This window comes from Odocoileus virginianus, chromosome 11 (genome assembly GCF_023699985.2).
Source record: "Odocoileus virginianus isolate 20LAN1187 ecotype Illinois chromosome 11, Ovbor_1.2, whole genome shotgun sequence".
Lineage (NCBI taxonomy): Eukaryota > Metazoa > Chordata > Mammalia > Artiodactyla > Cervidae > Odocoileus > Odocoileus virginianus.
In genome coordinates this window covers 23,119,640-23,146,941 of record NC_069684.1, presented here as the reverse complement: position 1 = coordinate 23,146,941, position 27,302 = coordinate 23,119,640, and the positions used below count along the sequence as shown (strand labels likewise).

The following is a 27,302-nucleotide window of genomic DNA, read 5'->3' as shown; positions in this document are numbered from 1 at the left end:
AGTAGGAGGCTACATGAAACCATTGACTATGGAAGAAAATGGAGGAACATGAAAACATTTTTTCCGTAAGCAGTGAATTTTTGTTTTTTTCTTTACCTTGTTGCATTCATCTTTCAAAAGAAATTTAAGTTACAGGTGCAGGAGACTTGTCTGACTGCTTTGGTACATAGGTGGGAATCACTGCTGATGCTCAAGAATAAAAGACCTGGCCTCCCAGAATCTCCCCCTTAAACTGAGGTCAGAAATCTGATCAGAAAAATTCCTAGAATCAACTCATCAGAAGATTTAATAATGTTTATTTCTTGTTATTTTTTATTTTAAATCTTCCCAATGAGCCCTTTGAGCTGACTGTTACAGATTGTACTATAAATGAGAAGGATGAAGATCAATCACTCAATCTGTATTGTTTAAAATACAAATTAAACAGTGACAGTCACTGATTTAGAAGACAATCAGCAGTCACAGTGAGATAATGAAAATAATCTGATTTTAGGCAAAAGAAAATGATCTCCAGTGAGATATTGGTATGTTCTCACTGATGGACTTGGGGCTTCCTTTCGGGATATCACCCTTGTCTTGGTTTTCATGATGTAGACACATGTGGGGTTGATTCTAGCTTGTTATATGTCCTCTGGAACAAACTGAGTCATAGCGTTTTAGTTAGACTGTGAGTTCTTGCTTAATGGAGGTCTTTAGTAATTTATTCCTGTTTACATGTAATTCCTTGCCTATAAATACTTTCATCCGTGTGGATTCTAGATCATTTCATAAATTAATAACACTTTGCCATATGGAAGCTCCAAAAATAACCAGAGTGCCCAGTGAGTCTGATTATCAAAGACTATGCCCCATCTCATTCCCTAGCGTTGTGAAAGGAGTGTCCTCAGAATATGGCAATGGGAAAGGGGAATATTTCGGAGGGAGTGGAGCTCTGGGAAGTCCACTGAGTTAGAGAGGGGTCCCTTGCCTAAGGTGGTCCCCTGGCCTGACTCTCTGCTTTCTTCCATCTTAAGAACAGTGAAATGCTGTCTCCATTATCACCACTGACTTTGTTCCAGCCTCCGGGTAGGATTCAACTTTCATCCCAAACTTGACCTTTTCTGGTGTCCACTCTTTTCCCCTTAAACCCGTGTTGTCAACTGCCATCTACTCAAGGCATCACCTCTCTCGGAAAGCAGAGGAGCACGACCCATTGGGCAATTCTTTGGCCTAAATTCATCTTCCCTCCATCTCTCTTCCCGCCTCTGGCTAGCTGGCTGGACCGCCCTTGCCGACGGCCCCGCGGAGCCCCCCTCCCTACCTGCCGAGCAGTCAGGGCCCTGGTAGCCCTCTTCACAGAGGCACAGCCCCTCCTGGCAGTGTCCTCGGTCGCTGCAAGCGTTCGGACACCGCCGCTGGCCGCAGTCCTCGCCGACGTAGCCCTCCTGGCACAGGCAGGTACCGTTGGCACAGGTCCCCTTCCCCGAACAGCCCCCGGGGCAGCTCAGCTCGCTGCAATCCTCGCCCGTGTAGGCCTCTTCGCAGACGCACTCCCCGCCCACGCACAGCCCGCGGGAGCTGCAGTCGGTCGGGCAGCGGAGCTCCGAGCAGTCGTCGCCGCTGTACTCGCTGTCACAGACGCACTGGCCGTCCACACACACGCCCCGACTGGAGCAGCCCAGCGGGCAGGAGGGCTCCGAGCAGTTCTTGCCAAACCAGCCTTGCTCGCAGATGCAGCCGCAGGACTCGAGGCTAAAATTGCCATGGCCGCTGCAGTGAGGGATATAGTCCAGTTGCCCTGGAATGGCCAAGGAGAAGGTCAAGGGCAGCTGTGGAACCTGCTGGCAGTGGGGTATGGGGAGGGGGGCAGGCTGAGACCTCCGCTCGCTCACTGACCAGATTTGTGTTGCCGAGAGGGAAGCTCAAGCTTCAGCTTCATGAATCTTTTCGCCTAATGTGGGTTGTGTGTGTCTGGCATAGTGTTGAGGGTGAGGATGAGTGAGATTGGGTCCCTTGTTCTTTAGGAGCTCACCTGCGATGTGTCTTGGCTTGGGTTCCCTAGTGACTAATTGGGAGGTGCTCCCAGGAAAAAACTGGTCATGGAGACGAGGAGACAGGGAGGGAGGAGCCCAAGCCAAACATATTATCAAGCAAAGTCCCAGGGAGTGTGACTTGGGCTCAGTCCTGCAGGGGATCTTCTGGCCACAGGGCAAGCCACACCTCAACTGGGATGGAGGGCTGTCCCTGGAGGGTGTCAATTCTCATGCTCATCCATTCTCTACCTGGGGCAGATCAAGGAGGTTCTCAGAGCCTGGGGGCAGTCCCTGACCAACACACCCAGGTGCTGGTGCTGAAGATTGAAGGGGACCGAAGGGGACCAAGGGGATGGAGGCTGAGTAGCAGGCCTGTGAGGCAGGTCAAGGTCACATGTGCTGCAGATGCATCCTATTCCTCTCCTTCCCACCATCTAACTAACTGCTCATCCTTCACAGTTCAGCTCCAGGGTCACTTGTCTCATTTGGTGATTGTTTGCTGTGATCTTTTTAGGATTTTATGTATATCTCCTGCCCTAGCCCTTACCATGTAATAACTAGAGTGGTTAATTTATCTGTCTAGCAAGAATCAAACAAACTTATTAAATGAACACCATAGCAGTACCTGCTTGGCATCCTTCTCAGCACTTGGCCTTGGGGATAGGAAGTCAAGTAAGTTATGTCCTTGTTTAATTTTGCCACTTCATGCACCCCCTCCCCCAATGACCCAAAAGGATACTATACTGACATTGGTTAACATAGATCTTACCACACCTTCCCAGGGAAACGGGTGGGAAGCTGGTTTAAAAAAACAGCCCACTTACAGAAGCCACCAGCTTCCCAGGCATTGAAGACCCATGTCCATGGACACCTGTGTCTTCCCTATATTCCCCAACTCCACTGAAAAGGTGAACTCACTGAGGAAGGAGAGTCTGAACACCTGGACTTTGTCCTCTCAGTTTCAGATTGTTTATAGTTTTGGTTATAAGGAGGAACAGGTGAGAAAACCCAAGAAATATTTCTCTTCTCAAAGACTACCCCAGTCTAGGTGTTTCAGAATGAATGTGTTGGACATCTCTCTGAACATATGGGCCTTTTCTCCCTATTAAAATGCCTTTCCTGACACCTCTTTCATCCCTGGGCAAGGCTTGAGATATTAGACCCTAGAGAGGTAAAAGCTTGAACCCAAAATGGTAAGACACCGTCCTTTTCTCATTACAGACTGAATCGAATGGGTTGAAGGTACTGTTTTGGGTGAGAGAAGCTGGGCACAAAAGGGGACATACTTTCTGCTCACTGGGGTCTGCTGACAATTGCTATTGAATATGAAGTGCCTACTAGAGGCTGGGCTTTCATCTGAGTGGAGGTTTTTATATTTAATAACTCCCTGTCACTCTAGTCTGTTGAGGGGGAAAGGAACACATGGGTTAAGCAACTTGCTTAAGTCACAGGCTAGTAAGTAGCAGAGCTAGGACACGTAGTCAGGAAGTCTTGGCCCTGAAGATGAGCTGACTTCTCCCAGAGAGGTCAAAAGAGTCATTCATAAGTGTTAGTAGTTAGGATGTAGGTGAGGCTAGATATTCAAGTTCCAGATACTCAGCCTTTGGTTGGGGAGAGGCTTGGAATAAGCTCTGTGGGTGGGTATGCGTGCACATGTATGCACAGCCATGTGTTTTGGTGGAGGGGGCAGGGGCTAAAACTTCCAGCTTATTGGAGAAGATGGGGCCAGGTCCTCTGAGGTTTTAATGACTGTAATTTTCTCAGACGGGAGAAAGGCTGAGATGGAGTGAACAGAGCGCCTGCATTCTCTAGTCCCTCCGGTTAACATGGATAGATATCAATTCAACAGCCTGTGAAAACCAAAGATGAATAAAGACAGACATCAAATTCCCTGCTCGACACAGCAGTTGCTGTGCTGAACCGATGTACCATTCCCTGACTCATCCCCCCCAAATTAGGTTAATGTATTTCAGACTGGCTAAGCGCTGTAGAGAGTCCCTATGCCGAATCCCCTGGGAAAGGACCACACTTAGATCTTAGAGGCGTATTAACAGAGAGCTACAGACGAGGGCACTTTTTTTTCTCCCCTCTGTGTGAAGAGGTGCCAGATTTCTCAGGCACTGGTGTAATCACCCAGATTCCCGCTTCCTGTCTGCTCAGCACCCTCCCTCCCCTCCAGAGACTGGCTGTAAGCTCCAGAACCCACCTGTGGCCGCACTTTCCGGGCAGCAGTTGCTGGTGCATTGGTCCCGCAGAACCGACACCTCCCTCTCCAGCATCTCAATTCGGCTCAGCAGCTCCTGTAGCACCTGGGCCGAGCTGGCACACGGGCAGGCCTTCTTGGGGAGGTTGATCCTGTGCGTGAAGGTGACCTGGCTCTCGTGGTCCGAGGTCTGGCCCGTGTACTCCGTCAGCACCTCATCTTCGGGGCTCACCTCGTGCTCTGCTGAGGCCTCCAGCCCCGACGAGCAGAGGCTGTCCAGGGGCACGTTGATGTTGTACACGTGGTTGAAGACCACCGGCTGTTCCTTGCTGGATGCATTGTAGCTGGCAGCGCCTCCTTCCTCCTGCACTGCTGGTCTCTGGACCCTTTCCATGGTGACCTCCAGCTGACACCCCGAGGGCCTGAGCAAGCAGCCCAGAAGGATCAGGTTGACACCAATGAGCACGTTCTTCAAGACCACTGTCTCCCCGTCTGCCCCCATCCTCTCAGGAGAGCTCCGGGTTCAAGACCAGCCTGCAGCAGAAAGCATGGAATATGCAAGAGAAACCAGGGGATGAACCAGAAGGCCTCTGAGACCTGCACCTGGGCACACTGCAGTGCACAGTCCTACACAACTAAAAGATGGCAGTGAAGATATTTAAGGGGATGTTTGGGAGTGACTACCAGGGTCATGAAAGCCCAGAGCTTTTTGTCCTCTAGAGAAATCCCTGAGAATGGACATTGCTTTTGCAGAAAGGTATTTTGATTTTCCAAAAGGTTTATCTAGAACACATGAGTCTGGCCCCTCATTGGGCAGGTGGTTCCAACAAAGAGGACCTGCAAGGACTCGGACAGGGGCTCTGTGGATGGGAGAACTTAGAGCTTCATTTCACTTCTGGGTGAGAATTAGGATGCTGGGTACTATGAAGCCTTAGGCATACCCTCATATTTCCCCAGATGTGTATTAGGATGGGGCCCAGCCAGCCACTTCAAAAAAACTTATTAACTCCTCTAAGCTCATCTATTCAAATACAAGTTGACTTCAGAATAACCAAGCAGGCAGATAATATAGTTCCAGGTAATTGTGGTTGTTAATAATCCTTGGGTACATTTGTGATTATCTGGAACTGTGTAAGCTGAACTTTCTTTTAATCTTCTCATTAGTACAGTCCCAGTGCTTTGTGACCACAGGGTGCCTTTCTTCTGAGGTCCTGTTTGAATTGCTAAAATAATGAATTAGCTCCTCTGCTGGTTACCTAGTCACCAAGAACCAGGAAGCATGATAAATTTACTAGGATGCAAATCAGTTTTACAGAAATTATATTTCTTTTGTACTCCCTGTGTAACAGAGAAAAGAGGCTTACAGACTTTGGTTCTAAAGGTAATGTTAGAGTTAAGAAGATTAAGGACAAAGGAGCAGAGTGAAAATATATATATGAGTTTGGGAAGAAGGCAATGGATGACAGCTAACATCAACTGAATGTGTACTGTGTACAAACTGTGCTGGGCCCCTCACATGGGATCTTACTTGACCCTCAGAACAACCTTATAATTGAATGTTATGATTGTCCCCATCTTGTAATGGAGTGAATTCTGCCTAGAAAGCTTAAGATTTGAATGCAGATCTGACTCCAAAACCTGTATTCTTAATGGCTATGCTCCAGTGCTTTTCCTGAAAAGAATGTTCAGTTTTCTCTAGTCTCTGATGGAAATTGTGTTAGTTCTGGGAATATTGAGATTAGAAAGTTTTGCTAGGACTAGAGCCAGTGTTTCTTCCTCCATGAAGCATTCTGTTCTCACTTTTTTATTCTTGTTCCCTCAGGAGGCTAAGGAACATCCCGAGCACCAGCTAAGATCATCCCCGACTCCTTATAAACCCTCTCTGAGAGCATTGCCACACTAGACCATGAATTTCCTTTTCTTCTGCCCCTGCCAGCCCTACCTCCTACCTCCCCACACTGGACCCAAACTGCTAAGTCAATTTAGGTCAGATTATATCTTATCCACAGGCTTCCCAGGTGGCTCAGTGGATAAACAATCCATCTGCCTATGCAGGAGACACAGGAGATGTGGTTTGATCCCTGGGTCAGGAAGATCCCCTGGAGAAGGAAATGGCAACCACTCCAGACTCTTGCCTAGAGAATCCCATGGACAGAGGAGCCTGGTGGGCTGCAGTCCATGGGGTCACATGACTGAGTGAGCACGCAATGCACATTTTATCCACAGTATTTAATATGTGTGTAGGACAGCAAAAGTGCTTAATGTCATGGTTGTTGAATGAATAAGTGGGTGGATACATGGAAGGATGGATAAACAGGTGAATTAGTGAGTAAATGCCCGGTGAACAAAAGGCTGAGTCATTCTCCAACTCATTTGATATCTTTGCATTATCCTCAAGTTATTCACTATTCTCTTCAATTTTGGTTCAACTGGACAATTTCTGAGGGTTGCTTTTATTAAGAGTAATCTGTATTAGTGACTATTATGAAAACCATTTCCAATATTACATTTTCTATGTTACATGTTAGACTAAAATCTTCATTTCCAATATGAAGAGGAAGCAGAGCAGAGTAGAGCTATTACGATTCCAGACTCTAGAGCCAGACTGCCTGGTTCTTCCTCTATCCAAGGACTCCCTTGAAATCACTGGAACATGTGAGAAATCCCCTCCATCATTTGACAGTGAAAAGTTCAACCTTACCATGACCTGGTTCAAAGAAGTGTGAGGTTCTTGGAATGATGGGAGATGTGGCTATCCCCTGGCTACATCAGATGAGGTGAGCTAACCTTAAGGATAGATGGAGTGACATGTCTGAACCAAACTGCCCTCATGACTCAAATCTCTTTTCAAGCCCTTCTTTCTGAGGCATTCTAGGCTTCTCATTTTCAGATGCTCTAGGCATTGCATCCTTGGAGTGGCATCTGCCCTTATATCATTGAAAGCTTCTGATAAAAGTCATTTACACTTAAGGCTAAGAGTCTTAGCTACCTCATTTGCTAAACTAGAGTTAGGGTGTCTGATCCATGTTGATATTGCTGAACAGCTTTTTTTCCTAAGAATTGTAAGATTGTCATGTAACATCCATAGCACTTAACATAGCTTTTTGCATAGAGTAGACACTCAATAAGTAAGTGAAAGAAATGAAAAGGAAGATCGGTGACAGGAAAATTAAAAGGGAAAAATGTTAGGTGCCACACCTAAGTCTAAAGCAACAACTACAAAATTATATGTAGAGAGAAAAGTAGAGTTTTAACTGTGAAAAACGCAAGACTTTCGTCAATAACCAAACTGACTATGAATTAGTCAACAGTGTGATTTTCTGTTACTTTCAAAGCTTTATTTAGACTCAGGCTTTATTTATTTATTTACTTGTGTATATATTTATTTACTTATTTATTGAGGTATAGTTGATTTACAGAGTCAGGCCTCATTAGTTGCAATACAGACTGGGACTTCCTTGATACCTATGTGCGGGTGCGTAAAGAATTCGCTTGCAGTGCAGGAGACACAGGAGACATGAGAACTGGATTCTATTCCTGGGTTGGGAAGATCCCCTGGAGGAGGAAAATGGCAACCTACTCCGGTGTTCTTGCCTGAAAAATCCCAAGGACAGAGGAGCCCAGCAGGCTACAGTCCAAAGGGTTGCAAAGAGTCTGACTTGACTCAGTGACTAAGCACAGATAGACCAGGCTGTTGTTTAGTCACTGAGTTGTGTCTGACTCTTTTGCCACTCTATGGACTGTAGCCCACCAGGCTTCTCTGTCCATGGGATTTTCCAGGTAAGAATACTGGAGTGGGTTGCCATTTCCTTCTCCAGGGGATCTTCCCAACCCAGTGATCGAACTTGCATCTCCTGCTTGACAGGTAGATTCTTTACCACTTAGCCTCCTGGGAAGCCCAGACTAGGCCGAGCAGGGGGCTATTTTGCTCTGTCCTGCATTCACTGTTGATGACTTCTGGGTGGTGAGGATGCTGAAGGTACTCAAAATCCTGTCATAGGAGAGGGAGGAGTTTAGCATTCTTGTCCAGAGAAGTGATAGCTCTGAAGATATTGTTCTTTTATCATTCATTCCTTTGACAGATATTTATTGAGTACCTACTATTGCACTGGTTCTTTATTCGCAGAAGTTATATTTAAGTGTGTGTGTAGGGAGAAGGAGTGGCAGGGGGAGGACAAACAACACTTCAATACCCACAGTTACATTGTGTATCATACGTAATATATGATATAGTGCATATTATATGATATTTTAATACATGATGATGTAACATTCATTTGTGTGTGCTGTGTCAGCAAGTGGTAAAGGCAGTGAAGGAAAGGAAAAGAGAAGGGAACAGCGGAGGTACCAGGCCAGTAGAGTCACATGGACATCTTATGGAGCCTGGCCAGGGAAGGCTGGTCCCAGGAGGTGACCGCTCAGCAGAGACCTGAAGGAAGTGAGTAATGAGCTTAGCAGACAGCTGAGGAAGAGCATTCCAGGCACAGGGAACATCAAGAAGGAGGGCTCTGATGCAGGAGTCGGCCTGGTGAGTTTGAGTGACAGTGAAACTGGAGGCCAGTGAATGAGGGAGCGGCTGTGGGGGTGAGGTCAGAGAAGGAGTGGGGGCCAGATCAGAGAAGGCCTTGTGAACCATCGTAAGGACCTGGGCTCTTACTGTGGGGGTATATGTGGTCAAATGCCTCTGCATACCAAGTGTTTCTGATGACCTAGTCCCTATCTTTGAGAAACAATCAGCCCCATGAAAGAGATGGAAAGACAAGAAAATATAATGCCAAGGCGCTGTGATCATTATCATGACCAACAAACACACAAAATGCCCCTGAGAAGGCTGGAGGTGACCCAGCAACTTTGCCTGGGGTGCAGGGGGAAGCTGAGCAGAGGGTGGTGGGTAACAGGCAGGGACAGTTCCAGGTATTTCGGCCCACCTTTCCAGACATGTGGTAGGACTACACCTTCCAGGACTGTGTTTTCCCGGCCCCTGTTGGTAAGGTGAGGCCATGTCACTAGTACTGGCCAATGGTTGTGAGAGGAACTCCTGGGGATCACTTCTTTGGCTGCTGCTGCTGCTAAGTTGCTGGCAGGGGGTCATGAATCGCAGACTGGTGGCTTTCCAGGTGGCTCAGGGTAAAGAATCCACCTGTCAGTGCAGGAGACGCAAGAGACTTGGGTTCAATCCCTGGGTCGTGAGGATCCCCTGGAGAACGAAATGACAACCCACTCCAGTATTCTTGCCTAGGAAATCACATGAACAGAGGAGCCTGGTCGGCTATAGTCCATGGGGTGATTGCAAAGAGTCGGACGTGGCTAAGTGACTGAGCACTACCCTCTAGAGTTCTTCTTTGCATTGATGGTGACTGGCAATGTTCAAGATGTGTCTGCGTTCTCACTCTGAATGACTATGATGTAGGGTGTCCTGGCTGGGTACAGTGGATGTTCAGTGCACAAGAGAGAAATAAACCTTTGGTCTTTGAGGCACAGATGTTGGTATGACTTTTCCCTACAGCATAACTTGGTCTATCAGATGATAATATGGAACTGGAATTTAATAGCTGACTCTCTAGGTAGGGAAGACAGAAATTCATTATAGACAAAAGAAATTGCATTTGCTGAAACTGATATGTGCACAAATATGACTTATTTAAGGAACGCAAATATCTGAAGGGCTGTTAAATGCTTCAGCATTGGGCTTTTACAAAGCAAAAGTCCAAGGGAGGTAATTTCCCCCAGATGGGAGAATCTACAAGGAAACAGATTTGTGCTCTATGTAAAGAACAATTTTTCTAATTCTTGGAGCTATTGGGTTTTCAGGAGAGGGAGTGAGTCCCTGGTCACTGGAGGTGTTCAAATACAAGTCCCAAGACTACTCAGTGGGAATGCTAAAAATGAGCTTTCAAGCATCACATGAGAGATTGGATTAAAATGAACGTTAAAGACTTCTGTTTCCTGATGTTTTATGAATTCATGGTCTTCTGTATCCTTTGAGGAGTCTACCCATGATAATACTGTATTCGTTTCCTAGGGCTGTCATAACAAATCACCACAAACTTGGTAGCCTGAAGCCACAGAACTTCATTCTCTCACAGTTCTGGAGACTAGAAGGCCAAAATGAAGATGTCATCAGGGTTAGCCCCTTCTGAGACTCCATGGGAAAGTCTATTTCATGCTTCTCTCCTAGCTTCTGGTGATGGCGTGCCTTGCTTGGCATTCCTCAGCTAGCAGATCCGTCACTCCAGTCTCTGCCTCCATCCTCACTTTGCTCTCTGCCTGCATCTCTGTGACGTCATGGGGCCATCTTCTTTCAAGGACATCAGTCATCTTGGATTAGGGGCTCATCACTCCAGTACAACCTCTCCTTAACTAATTATATCCCCAATGACCCTATTTCCAACTAAGGTCACATTCTGAGGTACCAGGGTCAGAACTGCAACATTATCTTATTTGTGGGACACATTTCAACCCATAATACATACCAATAATGAACTGAGCATTTACCAGGCACCAGATTAATCATTTTCCTTATATTATGTCATTCATTCCTTATAACAACCCTATATGCTAAGAGGAGTGACATTTAGGAGTTATTTAGCAACAGGTATGGCTCAGGCTTCCCAGGTGGTGCTAGTGGTAAAGAATCCACCTGCCAATTCAGGAGATGCAAAAGATGAGGGTTTGATCCCTGGGTTGGGAAGATCCCCTGGAGTAGAAAATAACAACATACTCCAATATTCTTGCCTGGAAAATTCCATGGGCAGAGGAGCCTGGCAGTCTACAGTGCATGGGGTTGCTGAGAGTCAGACACAACTGAGCCCAGAGCCCATGGCTCAGGCCACAACCAATCCAAAGGGGGCATGCATCATCAGACCCGCTGTAAATGGGTTGCAGAGCAGGGCTCTGTGGTGATTTCAGCATGGTGCTAAGTCCTCTTTCAAGTTCCATTATTGGAGACGAGGAAAATGAGCTTCAGGAAAGGCCAAAGAATGTGACCAAGATTTCACAGCTAATGAGCACAGGAGCCAAGGCTGAACCCAGATCTTGCTGACCACGGTTTGTACTCTTAGCTGCTGTTTTTTCAGGCAGCTTTAATTAGCGGCCACATAGCACTCTCATGAAAAGACTGAGAGCTCTTACAAATCAGCACTCTCGTCTCCCAGGATCAGATTTAGGACTTTCTGACAGCGATGCCTTTTCACTTAATGTTTTCTCCACCCAGTCCAGGCTACTACCCCCAGAAATTGCTTTAGCTTCTCCCCCTGGAGGGAAAGCTTGTCTGCTGGCTCTCTATTTAAAAGCGCCCAGCCTCCATAGTGTCTCAGAGAATCAAGAGCAGTGCTAGCTAAGCCAGTAAACCTTGATCCTAGAGGGGTCGGGAGACATTTTTTACACTTACCCTTTCCCAGGACAGTTCCCACCAGCCGGCAGTTAAGGAAACCCAGGACTTGCCCTGGCCCCCTCCGGCTTTACTCACTTCTCTGAGCTCTCTCTGGCTTGTCCCCAGCAGGCTCAGTCACAAGCTATTGTTAACTATCTTGAGGACCTCTCTGCTCCTCTCCTTTCTCTATTTGCATTTGACTGGGAATGCTTTCTGAGGGCAGGCAGAGAGAGGGGGTGGGATGGATGGCATGGGACACTTCGCTTTTTCTTATTTCATCTGAAGCCTGCTGGAGGCAGGAGGGGAATGAAACTTATGCTTATGTAATCCCTACTTAATCAATGTGCCCTTAGTTTTGCTAAACTCATTTCAATTAATAATTATTTCTAAGTGGCTTTTCTTTCTTGTGTTCCTGAAAGCTTCCCTTTCTGGCTTCCTTCTCTACCTCCATCTCCGTTTCCTCTGGAGCACAAGGAACGTTGACTGTTCTGCACGTGGTCTCTTTCCATGGCACTCCTCAGCGATGCTGCTGGGTAGATTTTTGCAACTAACTTCCTATGAGGGAGGCCTGGTCTAATCCCGTGGCATATCCAAGAATGCCACCGTCCATTTGTTGGTCTCATTTAGACGGGTCCAGCCTGCTCTGACACCTGTGGTCTGGCTTTGGTGTGAGGTGGTGGCTGTACTTCTAAGCTAGATGCCAAATCTCTGTCACCACAAGCAACTGAGCAGACTGGAGGGGACCAGCTCCACGGGCCCCCTCACTCTCTTCCTATATCTCAGGTGAGTCATCCCACTGCAGCTGGAAGACTCCAGGATAGAAGCAAAACCGCTCAGTCAGAGGATGAAGTGGTGGGAGTCGGGGGGAGGGAAGAGGAGGAAAGCAGAGAGGATGGGGAAGACGAAAGAGCAGAGCCCCAGGCTGGAGAGAGGAGGAGAGAGAGTTCTACAGGTAGCGGGAGAAAACGTCAGCCTGAGGGACAAGATAATACATTTGGGGTTCGAAGATGCACTGACACTTGTGAGCAAGACAGGTAGCTAACGACTCTCCAAATGAGAGTGCAAGCGAGTATTGCAGCTACTCAATAGCTCCATACCCAAGAAATCCGTGTGATGCCATTGATTTATTTCCTCCACTCCAGCCTCCTTATCAGTATAATTATCATGGAGCACCAGAGGTGTTTCTGGGTCATGTGTAAGAGGCGACATGGTCCTGGATGGTCCTCCAGGCCCAGGGGATACCATGTTACTGGGGTGTGCCCTCCTCTCTGGGTGGCATGTGGGGAGAGCTTGGGTCACCGGGGCTTGGCCAACTCTTGCCCTAGCTAAAGTTTTTCTTAAGTAGCTTTTCTTTCCCTTGGCCTCCTCCAATGCCTCTCCCAGCTTTATTTCTTCATGTTGAAGAACTTTGCTACTGTTATAGAAGAATATTTCGGGAACCATCACCTTTACCTAGGCTCAGAGGAGGAGAAAACTGGTCTCAAGAAGGCGGGATGTGGGGTGGGAGGAAGGAGGAGGAGGTGATGACGAGGGAGAGAAAAAGCCACAAGTCACTCACGTGACAGCTATGCCTTTGAGTTTTTTCATTTTTATTTCCTCCTAGAATCACAGAGGGAGTGAAAGAGACAAACTCAGGTTGAGGAACTTGGGAAAAAATAGGAGTGTGTAGGTTGTTGGGCAGGTAAGGAGAGGTGGTCTCCTGGGGGTGGGCGGCCAGTGCTCTGTTTAGATTTTCTAGCTTCCACCAACGTTAGTCCCCATGCTGTCCCTGGGAGTGATTTATAAACCAGAACCATAGCTGTGAAAAAATGACAGTCTTTTTTGTGCGCTTTTTTTTTTTTTTTTTTTTTTTAGTTAGTTGGAATTAGTTTAAAAATAGTTCCCTGCCTGCCTTTGGGATGCTCTGTCACTTGGAGAAAGAGGGTAATTACGAAAGACGAGGGTGTAATGTGATTACCGCCGGCCCCATTGTGTCAGTGGGGGAGGCGTCAGGGCTGGGAGGACCGGCCTGCTCTTCTACATCAGCACCGGGCCTTTATTGGGCTTGTCAGCTTTCTGAAAAGAACCTGAGGGCAGAAAACTCCCCACAGACAGGACTCTATGGCTGGCCCAGAGCTGTCAGGAAGGACACGGAGTGGTACAGGAGATGCAAGGCCAGGCTTGGGTGTCGCCTCCCACCAGGACTGGCCACCTCACCCCCGCTCCTGAACCCCATCCCCTGATGGCCCCCCTCGATGGGTCTGCAGGACGGGGCTTTGGTTCAGAATGTGACAGAGCCACATGCGTTTTTTGGCACAAGTGTTCAGTCCAGCGTGTGTGTGTGTGTGTGTGTGTGTGTGTGTGTGTGTGTGTGTGTCCCTGGGGGATAGAGAAACTGCACTGCTGGATCGAGAAATCTGGCTTCTGGTCTTGTCCTCAGCTCTGTCTTGTACCATCTGTGATCATTCCAAGTGACCTGGCCTCTCAGAGCGGTTCCTTCTTCATCTGGAAAGTGGGGTCCTGAATATCCAGCAAGGGAGTGACAAAGTCCACCTACCGGAAGTGAGTGTGAGGCCAACTTGGTTTGAATCTCTGCTTTACAATACAAGGGGCAAGGCTGGGCAAGTTTTACCGCTGGGGGAGCACCTGTTTCCTTTTGGGAGCAGCTAAGGCTGATGGTATGCCTTCCAGGTTTCTCCATGATTTTTGGTAAATAGAGATCCCATTTAGGTGAAAATTTATTTAATTTTTATAGATCCCAGAGAATTCTAAGCATCTGTAGAACATTCGACTACATACATATATATGTAAAACCATGTACATACATAGTTATACACACACACACACACATACACAAACATATATATGGAGAAGGGCAAGGCAACCCACTCCAGTATTCTTGCCTGGAAAATCCCACAGACAGAGGAGCCTGATGGGCTATAGTTCATAGGGTCACAAGGAGTCAGACATGACTGAAGAGACTTAGCATGCATGCACATATGTATATATATACATGTGTATGTATATGTATATATAGATGTGTGTGTGTGTGTATATATATATATATATATATATATATATGGCTTCCCAGGTGGCTCAGTGGTAAAGAATCCACCTGCCAATGCAGGAGATGTAGGGGTCGAGGGTTTGATCCCTGGGTCAGGAAGATCCCCTGGAGAAGGAAATGGTAACACACTCCAGTATTCTTACCTGGAAAATCAATCCCATGGACAGAAGAGCTTGGTGGGCTACAGTCCATGGGGTCTCAAAGAGTCAGACACAAGTGAGCATGTGTGTGTGTGTGTGTGTGTGTGTGTGTGTATTTATATGTAAAATATAGTACCCCATTTAATCTTCAAAATAAGCAATAGGATTATTCCAGTTTTATAGACCAGCTCAAAGTATGGGAGTGATTTGCCCAGTTACACACAGTGAATTAGAGCTGAGTTAAATGCTGAGTCACATTTCCAGACTCTCAGTTTAGTCATAGATACCACAGCCTCCCTCTGCCAGCCACCTTTGTCCTTTGGAAATAGGTAGAATATAAATAATGAATTCCCAATTAATCTCCACCATTTTGGTTTGGAAATTCTTCCAAGAGCCTGACCTTTTGCTATCATTAATATCTATTTTTCATCTGTGTTTCTCGAGCTGGGAGAACAGCATGTCACCATTTGCTGATCAATTATTCTTCTTGAACAGTCATCATCCTGCTTTTCATCTTTCTCTTCTTTCCATTTAATAAAAGTGCAAAGCGAAGTCTCATCTAAGAAAGATGACCACTCAGACTGTAGCCCAAACCGATGCTTTTTTTTTCTTTCCCAAGATACCCCTTAAAACAGATGAAGAAATTGGTTTAGAATATAAAAAGTAGTCTCTGGCCTCATGGGGTTTATAATCTAGTTGAGAAGACTAGGCTCATACATGTGAAACTGAAGGACAAGTCAAGGTTGTCCATTGGTACTACTGGTCATTAAAGTTTAATATATGCTCCTCACAGTGTGGGAGAGGTGACCAGAAAAAGACTTTCTGGAGAGGTAGTGTCCCAGGCTGCATAGAAGGGTGGTGTGGGAAAGGTGGGTAAGAGTTGTGAGGGGTGAGTGGGGAAGGCACAAAGGGCACAGCACATGCAGAGTTGATTGAAGTCTCAAGGCTAAATGCAAGGAAGTTCTGCCTCTGTAGGGACTATCTTCAGTCTGCATGAAGGTTTAAAATCAATTAAAACTATATTTTGAAAATGTATAACAATAATCCCTCCATGTTCTGTGTGTGCCTGAGGACATGGGAGTGCACATGCCCTAATTCTCAGTAGTGCTTCCAGGGCTGGATATTCAGGTGGTCAATTCAGGGCCAGGCTAATTTATGAATGTGGGCTCAGAACATCTTTTTTCTTTCCTTATTAAACTTTTTATTTTGTATTAGGGTATAGCCAATTAACAATGTTGTAATAGTTTCACAGGTGAACAGTGAGGGGATTCAGCCACACATAAACATGTATCCTTTCTCCCCTGAACTCCCCTCCCATCCAGGCTGCCATATAACATTGAGCAGAGTTCCACGTGCTATACTGTGGATCTTTGTTGGTTATCCATTTTAAATATAGCAGTGTGTGCACATCCATCCAAAACTCCCTCACTACCCCTTCTTCCCAACCTTCCTCCCTGGCAACCATGAGTTCGTCCTCTAAGTTTGTGAGTCTCTTTTTCCCTTTTGTAAGTTCATTTGTATCGATTCCACATATAAGGGATGTCATAAAATATTTTTCTTCTCTGTCTGACTTACTTCATTCAATATGACACTCTCTAGGTCCAACCATGTTGCTGCAAATGGTATTATTTCTTTCATTTTAATGGCTGAGTAATATTCCACTGAGTAATATTCCACATCTTCTTTATCCATTCCTCTGTTGATGGACATTTAGGTTGCTTCCATGCCTTGGCTATTGTAAACAGAGCTGCAATGAACATTGGGGTGCCTGTTTCCTTTCAGATCATGTTTTTCTCTGGATATATGCCCAGGAGTGGAATTGCTGGATCACATGGTAACTCTATTTTTAGTTTTTTAAGGAACCTCCATACTGTTCTCCATAGTAGCTGTACCAATTTACATTCCCACCAACAGTGTTGGATGGTTCCCTTCTCTTCACACCTTCTCCAGCATTTATTGTTTGTGAATTTTTTGACACTAGCCATTCTGGCTGATGTGAGGTGATATCTCACTGTAGTTTTGATTTGCATTTCTTCAATAATTAGTCATGTCAAACATCTTTTTATGTGCCTCTTGGCCATTTGTATGTCTTCTTTGGAGAAATGTCTGTTTAGGTCTTCTGCCCATTTGTTGACTGGATTGTTTGCTTAGATGCTGTTAAGTGTCAAGAATGCTGGGAGAAATATCAATAACCTCAGATACACAGATGATACCACCCTCATGGCAGAAAGCGAAGAAAAACTAAAGAGCCTCTTAATGAAAGTGAAAGAGGAGAGTGAAAAAGTTGGCTTAAAACTCAACATTCAGAAAACTAAGATCATGGCATCCAGTCCCATCACTTCATGGCAAATAGATGGGGAAACAAGGGAAACAGTGACAGACTTTATTTTTTTTGGGCTCCAAAATCACTGCAAATGGTGACTTCAGCCATGAAATTAAAAGATGTTTGCTCCTTGGAAGAAAAGCTATGACCAACCTAGACAGAATATTCAAAAGCAGAGACATTACTTTGCCAACAAAGGTCCATCTAGTCAAAGCTGTGATTTTTCCAGTAGTCATGTATGGATGTGAGAGTTGGACTATAAAGAAAGCTGAGTGCCAATGAATCAATGTTTTTGAACTGTGGTGTTGGAGAAGACTCTTGAGAGTCCCTTGGACTGCAAGGAGATCCAACCAGTAAATCCTAAAGGAAATCAGCGCTGAATAGTCATTGGAAGGACTGATGCTGAAGCTGAAATTGCAATACTTTGGCCACCTGATGCGAAGAACTGACTCATTGGAAAAAACCCTGATGCTGGGAAAGATTGAAGGCGGAGGAGAAGGGGACAACAGAAGATGAGATGGTTGGATGGCATCACCGACTAGATGGACATGAGTTTGAGCAAGCTCTGAGAGTTGGTGATGGAAGGGACCCTGGTGTGCTGCAGTCTATAGGGTTGCAAAGAGTTGGACATGACTGAGCGGCTGAATTGAAGTGTCATGAGCTATTTGTAAGAATTATAATTATAAATGTAAGAGTTGTTTGTTTGATTGCTTGGACATTGAAACCACTTAGAAACAAGCAGATCTTAGGAGTAGTTACCTGGAGAAGTTATACTCACCCACATCCAAAAGACCAGATAATTCATCTCCTCGAAAAATACCTAATGACAGATTCAAATATCAAATCATGCTGTTTCCAATTATATGACATAACTACACTGGAACTGATCCTTCTACCAGGAACTGAATATTGCTTAAATATAGATATCCAATAATTTATCCAGATGACACGTGTGCTGAAGGTGGCAGCTTATGAAAGTTTAGCTCTAGAGGTCTGAAGGAGTTACTTACTTTTCGTGTGAAAATTATGTATTTTCGACCATGAAAGAGCACCATTCTGACCCAAAGATGACACATAGGTGAATTCTCTCTTCTAGTGCATGAAATAACATTTTCTAACTGAAATTTGAGGAAACTCTGAGGGTACTAGTATATGGAGCACAACCTGCTTAATTAAATTCAGTCGCACACTGATTGCATGCCAGGAACTGGGCTAGCTTTCATCCAAGATGTCAGGGGTGAGTTAGAGAAGCTTCAGGTAATTCCCTCTGTAACTAGGAGGAAGGTATGTATATAACAAGAATAAATAGCGAACCATGATAAGCACCATATCTGAGATATGAAGAAATACTTCTGGGAGTCCAGCAGAAGGAACCATTTCAACTGCAAGACTCTAGAGAAATCTCAATGGAAAAGGCATCCTTTTAGCTGGGTCTTGAAGAATTAGAAAGATTTTGAAAGCGTAAGCCAGGGGGAAGGGCAGAAGAAGAGGGCACAGTTCCTAGGTTGGTGTTATAGGGGGTGTATTTGTGTATGTTCAGAGTTGAGGGGACTATGAAGATGTCACAGAGCCTGGATTGACATCTTGAGATATTTCCTCTGTATTCTGTGGGCTGGTTGAGCCTCAGTGTTTTTTAAGCAGTGCATGACATGATTAAAGAAATCCTTTCACCTCTTCAGTTGCAATTGGCTCCAGAGATGAATTCTAATCTGAAAAACTCAAAAAAGATTTTTTTTTTTTGGTTTGTCGTTTATCTTATTTTGCAGCTATTTAGTTGGTAAGGCCCGGATTAGCCTTGCTCATTACTTTAGAGAGTGGTTTTTCAGGGTACATAATTTCTTAAATTCCTTTTCTCTCATTCTCTGTCTTGACAAAATGCATTTTGCTCTCCATTAAGTTAGGCTGCATCATCTTTGTTCATTATGGTTAAAAAGGGGCTCCAGTGGAATTCACACGTTGTTTTATTAACTGCTAAATCCAGGATATGTATTGCAAGATATTGGACTTTTAAAATGTTTTCAATTTGAATAAAGATAAGAATTGAACATTTAGCTCCAAGCAGCTGCCTTTCTGACAAATTAAGAATGCAGATGGCATGGAGTTGGCTCTGAATGTAGTCAGGTTTTGGTAAGCAAAGCACAGTTTTGTAGGCTCCCAAAGTCCATGTATGGGCTTCTGTGGTGGCACAGTGGTAAAGAATGCTTTACTTACCAATGCAGGAGACACAGATTCGATCCCTGGGTCTGAAAGATCTCCTACAGGAGGAAACGGCAACCCACTCCAGTATTCTTGCCAGGGAAATCCCATGGACGGAGGAGCCTGGCAGGCTACCATCCATAGGGTCACATCCATAGAGTCAGACAGGACTTATCGATTAAACAACAGCAACAAAGTCCATATATGGTCCACTTAAGGTACAGAAAAAGCTCATAAGAAGATGCAGAATGTCCCTGGTGGGCTGGGGTTGATGCCAGAAATAACTTGTGCATGGTGTCCTTTTCCCTTTAATGGGAGATCTCCTTCCCCAGAGCAACTCCCCTTTCGCCCCAGCCTCTGTGCACATGCCCGGGCCTGCCTTCCTCTCCTGTACACATAATTCTGGTGTTCTCTTGTTGGCCCTCCAGACCATCTCTCCACTGTTCTCTTCCTGGTACTGATCTTTCTTCCCATTCAGCTAAAGGGGCTCCCCAATAGGGCCTGACTTCCTCCCTGGGAGGGTGTGACAGCATGCATCCTAAGTCACTTCAGTTGTGTCTGATTCTTTGTGACCCTATGGATCTGTAGCCCACCAGGCTCTTCTGTCCATGGGATTCTCCAGGCAAGAATACTACAGTGCATTGCTATTTTGGGAGGTCACCGCTGACCATGTCCCTCAACTGAAGGGCAATGTTTCTCTCAAAGTGACCTTCTCTGTGGGACTGACTCTCTTTCCAGGTTCTGGTAACCTCTTTGCCAAGTTCACTCACCTCTCTGGGGACTTAAGGAGGCTAACAGTTCAGCTTCTACTAATCCCAGATGGTCTGGGTATAGTGTCCTCACTGAGTGACCTGTGGTTATCTAGTGCTCATCTCTCCAGGTCCCCACAGAGTCCTGCCTTCCTGGGAAGGGCTATTTACCCCAGGCATTTCCTCCTGGCTCCAAACCTACTTAAAACTTACCTGTCCTCTGCGCCTCATTCCCTCAGTAGTCAAATGCCAAAGTAATACAAGATACAGTGTTGGCAATAAATTAATACCTTCTAGAAACCTATTTGGAAACACGTAGGCCTTAAACCATAAATAACAGTGACATTTTCATTTTAACAACAGCCTTCAACTAACCTAACAGTGGACATGGTTCAGTGTGGTTTCATACTGTAGCAGAGAATAAGATTCATTGCCTGTAAAAGGTTTCAACATTTTTTTCTCACACTGATCTTTCTACCTTTCCTCTGCTGAAAAGCACTAAAATGAGTCAGAACACCCGGCATCTGTGATGCTCATTACAGTTTTCAAGATGCTTTCATAAGCATCAAACGATGCTTTTGGTTGATCGTTCTATGAATTCTATAAGTATGTAAAGTGGGTATGTTGTCCCATGTTACAGAGGAGAAAACTAAGGCTTATTCCTATGAATAACATGCCATAAGGCTGATATTAAGAAATGACGTTTTCTGAAGGAAACTTGACAAATTTACCTCTGACAACTTTACAATGTAAAAAGATATTTGACTCCCATCTTCTTGGGCTTGTTTTCCTGATGGGGAAACTGGAAAAGTACAGCGATATGGCATGCATGTGTGCTCAGTCACTCAATTATGTCCAACCCTTTGTGACACCATGGCCTGCCAGGCTCCTCTGTCCATGGGGATTTTCCAGGCAAGAACACCGGAGTGGGTTGCCATGCCCTCCTCCAAGGGATCTTTCTGACCCAGGGATAGGACCCATGTCTCCTGCATCTCCTGCTTTGGCAGGCTGATTAATAATAATAATAAAGTCATGGGTTTCTTTATTCTTCAGAGAGAATGTATTCTTTGAGATAAAAAATAGTTCCAGCCTTATACTTTTTCTACTCTTTGGCCATTTATAGATGCTTTAATGAGCAGTTGCCTTCAGTAGGGGTCTTGGGGTGGGAGGTGGGCCGCCATTGATTTTTGGCTGCATGGCTGGGGCTGGGGGAGGGGCTGGCAGCCAAGGGTAAGAAGTGAGTGAGTGGAGAAGCCCACACTGGTTGGGGCAGAGGGAACCTGTTTCTCTCTGGATTTACTCAACAACTTTCCTACTTGAAGGCTGGAGGACTATACCACGAGAGGCTCTCAGATTACGTAGTGACAACTCAAAAGTGGATCCATTCTCTGGAATTTGTGATGGGAAAAACCTATCCCTTTGATCCTACTTTGCATTATCACACAGGCTTCCTGCAGGGAAATCATTGTGAAAGAGATCCCCCTGCTGAGCCAAACACCAGCCTGATTCACCCAATGGGAAGCCCAATATTGACGCACTGTTTCCTAAGCCAGCTCTGAGGATTTTCTATGCTTTATTCCTATGTGTGAAGATAATTATGAAGTAGGCATTGGCATGCCTTTCTACCATTCTGTAATATTATATCTTCATTAGTCTAGACTCATAAATGTGTATAGAATGATCCAAACTTTTGATCAACACGATGAGTCCACAGTGTTTAAATCACTGATAGGTATTTATTGCCTTCCTGGACTTTTCCAAACTTTTGATCAATACGATGGGTCCACAGTATTTAAATCAATGATGGATATTTATTGTCTTTCTGGACTTTTCTTTGAAGACCGAGGATGTAGGACTGGCGGCTGGGTTTGTCCAAACCAGCTGCTTTTGGTTAGGAAGGGAAAATCCTCACTACCTTCACCTTCACATATAAATGCACATCAACCTAGGATGTGTGCCTTCAGCTGCACCGTGATACATGGGCATGACTGTTATGAAAAGAAAGGGAGGGCTTTCTTTGACTGCCACTTACATATTTCAGACATATGCCAGGTATTCATCCAAGGGCATTACATATTAACTCCCTTAACCTTCACAACAACCATACAAACTACCATGATTGTCCCCATTTTACAGATGAGGAAACTGAGTCAGAGAGAGTTTAAGTGACTTGTCAAAAATCATAAGGCATTTAAACAAGGGCACCAAGATTCAAATTTTGTTGTTGTTGTTGTTGAGGGATATATACAGTGGGTGTGGAAGCCTTTGTATGAGAGGAAATTTGTGACAATTAATCTCCCTCTCTGAGCTCAAGCAGAACTTATTATTATACTTATTACAATAGTTACCTGCAAAGTTGTTCCCCTCCCTCCCGCCGCTCCCTGCCCCCAGCCAACAGAGGGTCCTTGGAGGACAGGTCTATAAACTAGTTCTCTTTGGTCCCAGCATATAGCATGATCCCTGGAGTCTAGTAGATTCTGTCTCTCTCTAAATACCTACATACACAAACATGTGATGTGGTTCCAGCCATCCTTACCAACTCAGGTGTCTGCATGTCCCCGCAGTCTGGTTTTTCCTGCTGCCAAAGTCTCTAAAATGTTCCTCTCTGCAGTGTCAGCCAGAAGAACTGCTACTGGGAGTGTGTGAGGTGACCCCGAGGGGGCCAAGGACAGATTGTGCTGCTGGCCATCAGCAGTTTATTGTTCAGGTAATAAATGTCCTGCCTACCCCTTCCAGGCTCCCTGGCTGATAGCTTCAGGATTGTAGGTCTTCCCCTCACTTATTTTGATTACTGCTGCCTGTCACATTGTTTCTTATTATTGACCTTGGTGCCTGTCAGACCATTCACACCCCCTAATTGTCTTTACCTGCCACTTGTCCGTCTTCACTGAAAGACTGGTTTCTCTGATTACTCAGGCCCTGACAGCTTCTCATGGATTTACTTGATTCTTCTCAGAAGTGAAGGAGTGCTGTCTGGCCTTCTTTGCCCTTGGACTTGATGAAGGTTGTTGGCTGTGAGTTGGATCATAGACGGTCCTCTCCAGAGGGCCACCTTAGGGAGCTTTTAGAGAGGGGACATGGCCTAAGTGGGGTGTGGGGGGGCTGCCTTGAAGACAACATCTCTCTGACTTTCCTGCATTTTCATTTACTGGCTTTCTGAGCTTGACCAAGTCATGTGACTGCTCTCAGTCTCAGTTTTCTTATCTGTAAAGTGGGAATTATTTATAGTAAGAATCAAGTCTATGTGAAAATACTGCTCTGTCCAAATGAATCTTCTTCTAGGTACAGCTCTCAACCTTTTAGAGGGGTTTAAGAATTGTGTGCTGGCCTCCCCAGTGGCTCAGCGGTAAGGAATCCACCTGCAATGCAGGAGCCACAGGAGATGGGGGTTCGATCCCTGGGTCAGGAAGATCCCCTGAGAAGGGAATGGCAATGCACTCCAGAATTCTTGCCTGGAGAATCCCATGGACAGAGGAGTCTGGTGGGCTATACAGTTCATAGGGTGCAAAGAATCGGACACAACTGAAGTGACTTAGCATGCATGCAGGAATTGTGTGCCGCATAGAGAACACACTTGTGGCTGCCGAGAGGGAAGAGAAGTTGGGGAAGGATGGATTGGGAGTGTGGCATTAGCAGATACAAACTATTATACATATAAGGGATAAATAATCAGGTCCTACTGTATAGCACAGGAAATTATATTCAATGTCCTGTGATAAACCATAATGGAAAAGAATATGAAAAAGAATATGTGTGTGTGTGTATATATATCTGAATCATTTTGCTATACAGCAGAAATTAACACAGCATTGTAACTCAACTATACTTCAATTAAAAAAAAAATTATGTCCTGGGTTGGAGGGGATATTATATCAACTCTGAAGTAATCAGTAGGAAGCCGTTAGCATCAATAACATACAACAAATAAAAAAGCACACTGTCTCCATTTCTGCATGGATCAGAGATTTATTATTCACATATAGCCATGGAATTGTGTTTCCTCCTCAGCTGTCCCTCAGTCCCAGCATTTAGAAGGGGCACGAACAGGATGGTGAGTCCTCACCAAGTGCTCAATTAGTCATTGTTGGATTGAGTGGAACTGAGGATGCTTAGGTGGCAGCAAGTGGTAAATCCCATGGCAGCATGCATGGTGCATCTTCTTGACCCACAAGTATAGAGAAGGACCATCACTTCATGCAGATGATCAACAACCTTCACAGAACAGTCTGCTTTCCACAGTGGGCTTAATTAGGATGTTAAAAAGAGAACTCAATTGCCTAGGAATTACAAGGATTCCTGAATGATTCCATGGCTATTCCTGGGCTAAATTTCATCCCTGAAACTGGATTTTAAGAAACCAAAGGGACAACAGAGGTCAGAAGCTATTCACCCAGTTATAGCAACCAGACATGAGGCCTGGGAGGCCAACGTTGGGGCCGAGGCCAAGATGGGGTTGTATTGAGATGGACAAGATTGGGGTAGACAACACGGTGTATCCCGGACACAGCCAGGGTCAACTGAAAGCCACAGAGTTGGGTCAAAGCCACTAGAATCAGAAACTAAAGGAGAAGAGATGCATCAACAGAACTAGGTTGCAAATTCTAGGTGTCACAGGGCTAAAGTGGGGTATATGCCAGCCAAACACCATAAGCCTTGGGAGTTACAATACCCACACTGATGGCCTAAAGCTAAGCAAGGAGTCTCTATTAAAAAAATTTTTTTTCTGATTAAAATAAAATTGCATATTCATTATAAACTAATCAGAACAGACAATAAAGTTGAATTTTTAATAACTTCACCCAGTAAAAGTCACTAGTATTTTTAGAGTATTTTTCCTCTGAGTGTATTTATATAACTGAAATTACATACTATTTGAACAGATACTTTAAGCCAACATATGTCTTCGGCTTGCTCTCTTTAGGGATGCACCCCCTGGTGACAGTTCAGGCAGGCCCAGAAGGTAGGTCTAAGGCTGACCAGGGTCCATATCAGCTGCCAAGCTGCAGGGTCATGCAGGTAAGGCAAGTGCCAGGCATGGCCAGGCAGTGGGGGGACTGAGCAGATCTCATCCAGGGAGCAGCTACTGTATTTTTTCCTCCTCCCTGGAACATAGCATGTTTCTCTGTCTACTGGGAGACTGGGCAAGTGTTGATGGGGTAACTAGCTTCTTCTGCACACTTTTCCTAATTAACATGTGTGTGTCTGAATGCGTGGCTGTTGTGAGGGACATTGTATTTCGGTCCTGATTAGAGTGATGAACCAGGTCTCTTCGAGAGTCTTGAGAAAGATCAGGGTCTGCCGGCTCCTGACACGGATTTCTGCCCAATCTGAACAGTAGAGCTCATGGCAGGTGGACATGAAGCCCTGGAAAGTTTCAGCAGGAGTGGGAGCGCTGGGAGCACAGAGCAGGTGTGGTGGGTGGGGATGAAGTCATGAAGTCCTTGGGTTCCCACGTGCCACCCTGCACCACTCCCACCATCGGAGGGAGCTAGGAAGGGCCAGTGGCCAAGTTAGAGTGGAAGACAGAACCCGCTGGCCAAGACGGAAGTGTGCTCAGAGTTTTGGGTGCTTTACTGAAACCTGTGATGTCAGTTCTGGAAGCAGGGTCCTGACTGGCTGTGAGAATATCCTTTGGTGACAATCACTGGGCAGGATAAAGGGCAGATGGCGGCAGCTGGATGTGTCTGCATTCTTCCTCCTTATACATTGCCCACAGCCACTGCCTGTGAATTCACAAAGATAAGCCTTTCATCAGCACCCCCATGGACTGGGGCCTGGGAACACAGGGCCCCTCTGACTCTTGGAGCAGAGTTGGGGTCAAGCAGCTGTTATGATGCAAGAAGCTGCAGCTTACAGGGTTTCTATGGCTTTGCATCACTGGGATGAGGTCAGGACAGTCCTGGGGTGGACCTCAGTGTCAGCCACCAGTGAGGTTGTCCCAACCACAGCTCATCAATGAGCTTTTGTGGGGTCTTCAATCAACCTGGTGCTGGCCTTTGACCCCCAGAGAGTGCTGCCTAGGGAGCCAGCTGAGATGACCGAGGCCCAGCCTCTGGAAAGTGCAGGGGGTTGCATTTTCTGTTTTAATTACCTGGAGGGAAGAGGTCTTTGTGTTTTGGATTCCCTGACTAGCCTGGAGAGGAAACCTCCTTGGTCATGCAGGGATGGGCTGAAGGAAAGAGCAGACCTCGCTGAATAAATTAGTAATACGAGGTCTAATTTGCCTTTGAGTGGGCATTGCTTCCTGCTCCTTGGGGCCCTTGGATGCTGTTTGCCTCCTGCCTTCATCTGCCTGGACCCCAGGAGCCCTTGGAGTCGCCGGGCAGCACTTAGCTGCTTTCTCCTCAGGGCTCTGTATACTTCCATGACTCACAGAGATGGTTAAAGAACAGTGTAGGTGCCCTTCTCCAGCTTTACAACAACATCAAGAGAGGCTGCCAGATTTCCATGCACAAAACTTAAAAGCTGTAGCACTGACCTGACTCATCTGTGAATCTCCCGGGTTGGATAGAAATTGTATAGCTTTTGTTTTTATACTGGAACATTCTGACCCGAGGAAGTACTGTCTCATCATGGGTAATTCAGAAAAGGGGTGTTGAAATACTTTTTTACTCTATTGGCAGTAAAAGAAAATATTTCTAACCTTGTAACTCAATACATCATACATAAATCCTATATATGTATAGAACTGAAACCTAATTTCACAAAACAATACTTACTATTTTGACTATGTTTCCATCCACTCTACTACAGAAGATATATTCTATCATTCTTCATTAAGGAAGAATAGGTTGTAACCCACTAAACTGGTTTCATGCTCTATTAATACATCACAACCCACAATTTTGAAATTATTGCTTTAGAGCAGCACCATCCAATAATGTTGTAAGGCAAGTCACTAATGCAAGCATTATATGTAATTTAAAATTTTCTAGTTAGCCACACTAAAAAGGCAAAGATAAACAGGTGAAATTAATTTTAATAATATGTTTATATAGCTAAAATATTATGATTTCAACATGTAATCAGTATTAAAAATGATGAATGAGCTATCTTCCTTTCTTTTACTAAGCTTTAGAAATCTAGTAGGTATTTTACACTCACACCACGTCTCAGATTGGACTAGGCACATCTCAACAAGTGCTCAATGAGGAGTCATATGGGGCCAGCGACTCCCCTTTCGGCCAAGTTTAGAGGGTACTTCAGGGAGGAAGAATCAAGTGCTTATCCTGATGTTTTTATAGGTGTGTGAGATCCTGGC

The 27,302-nt window shown here is 45.3% G+C and overlaps 1 protein-coding gene across 1 annotated transcript in view; it reads right to left on the bottom strand.

Annotated features, from left to right (window-relative positions):
- TNR (tenascin R) overlaps nucleotides 1-27,302 on the bottom strand; it is a 473,470-nt gene that overhangs the window by 93,737 nt on the left and 352,431 nt on the right. The window contains exons 3-4 of the mRNA XM_070474046.1: nucleotides 4,219-4,749; nucleotides 1,301-1,777 (exon numbers count right to left, since the gene is read on the bottom strand). Of these exons, the coding sequence (XP_070330147.1) occupies nucleotides 1,301-1,777; nucleotides 4,219-4,717 (976 nt within the window). The 5' untranslated portion in view covers nucleotides 4,718-4,749. The remainder of the gene's footprint in view (nucleotides 1-1,300; nucleotides 1,778-4,218; nucleotides 4,750-27,302) is intronic.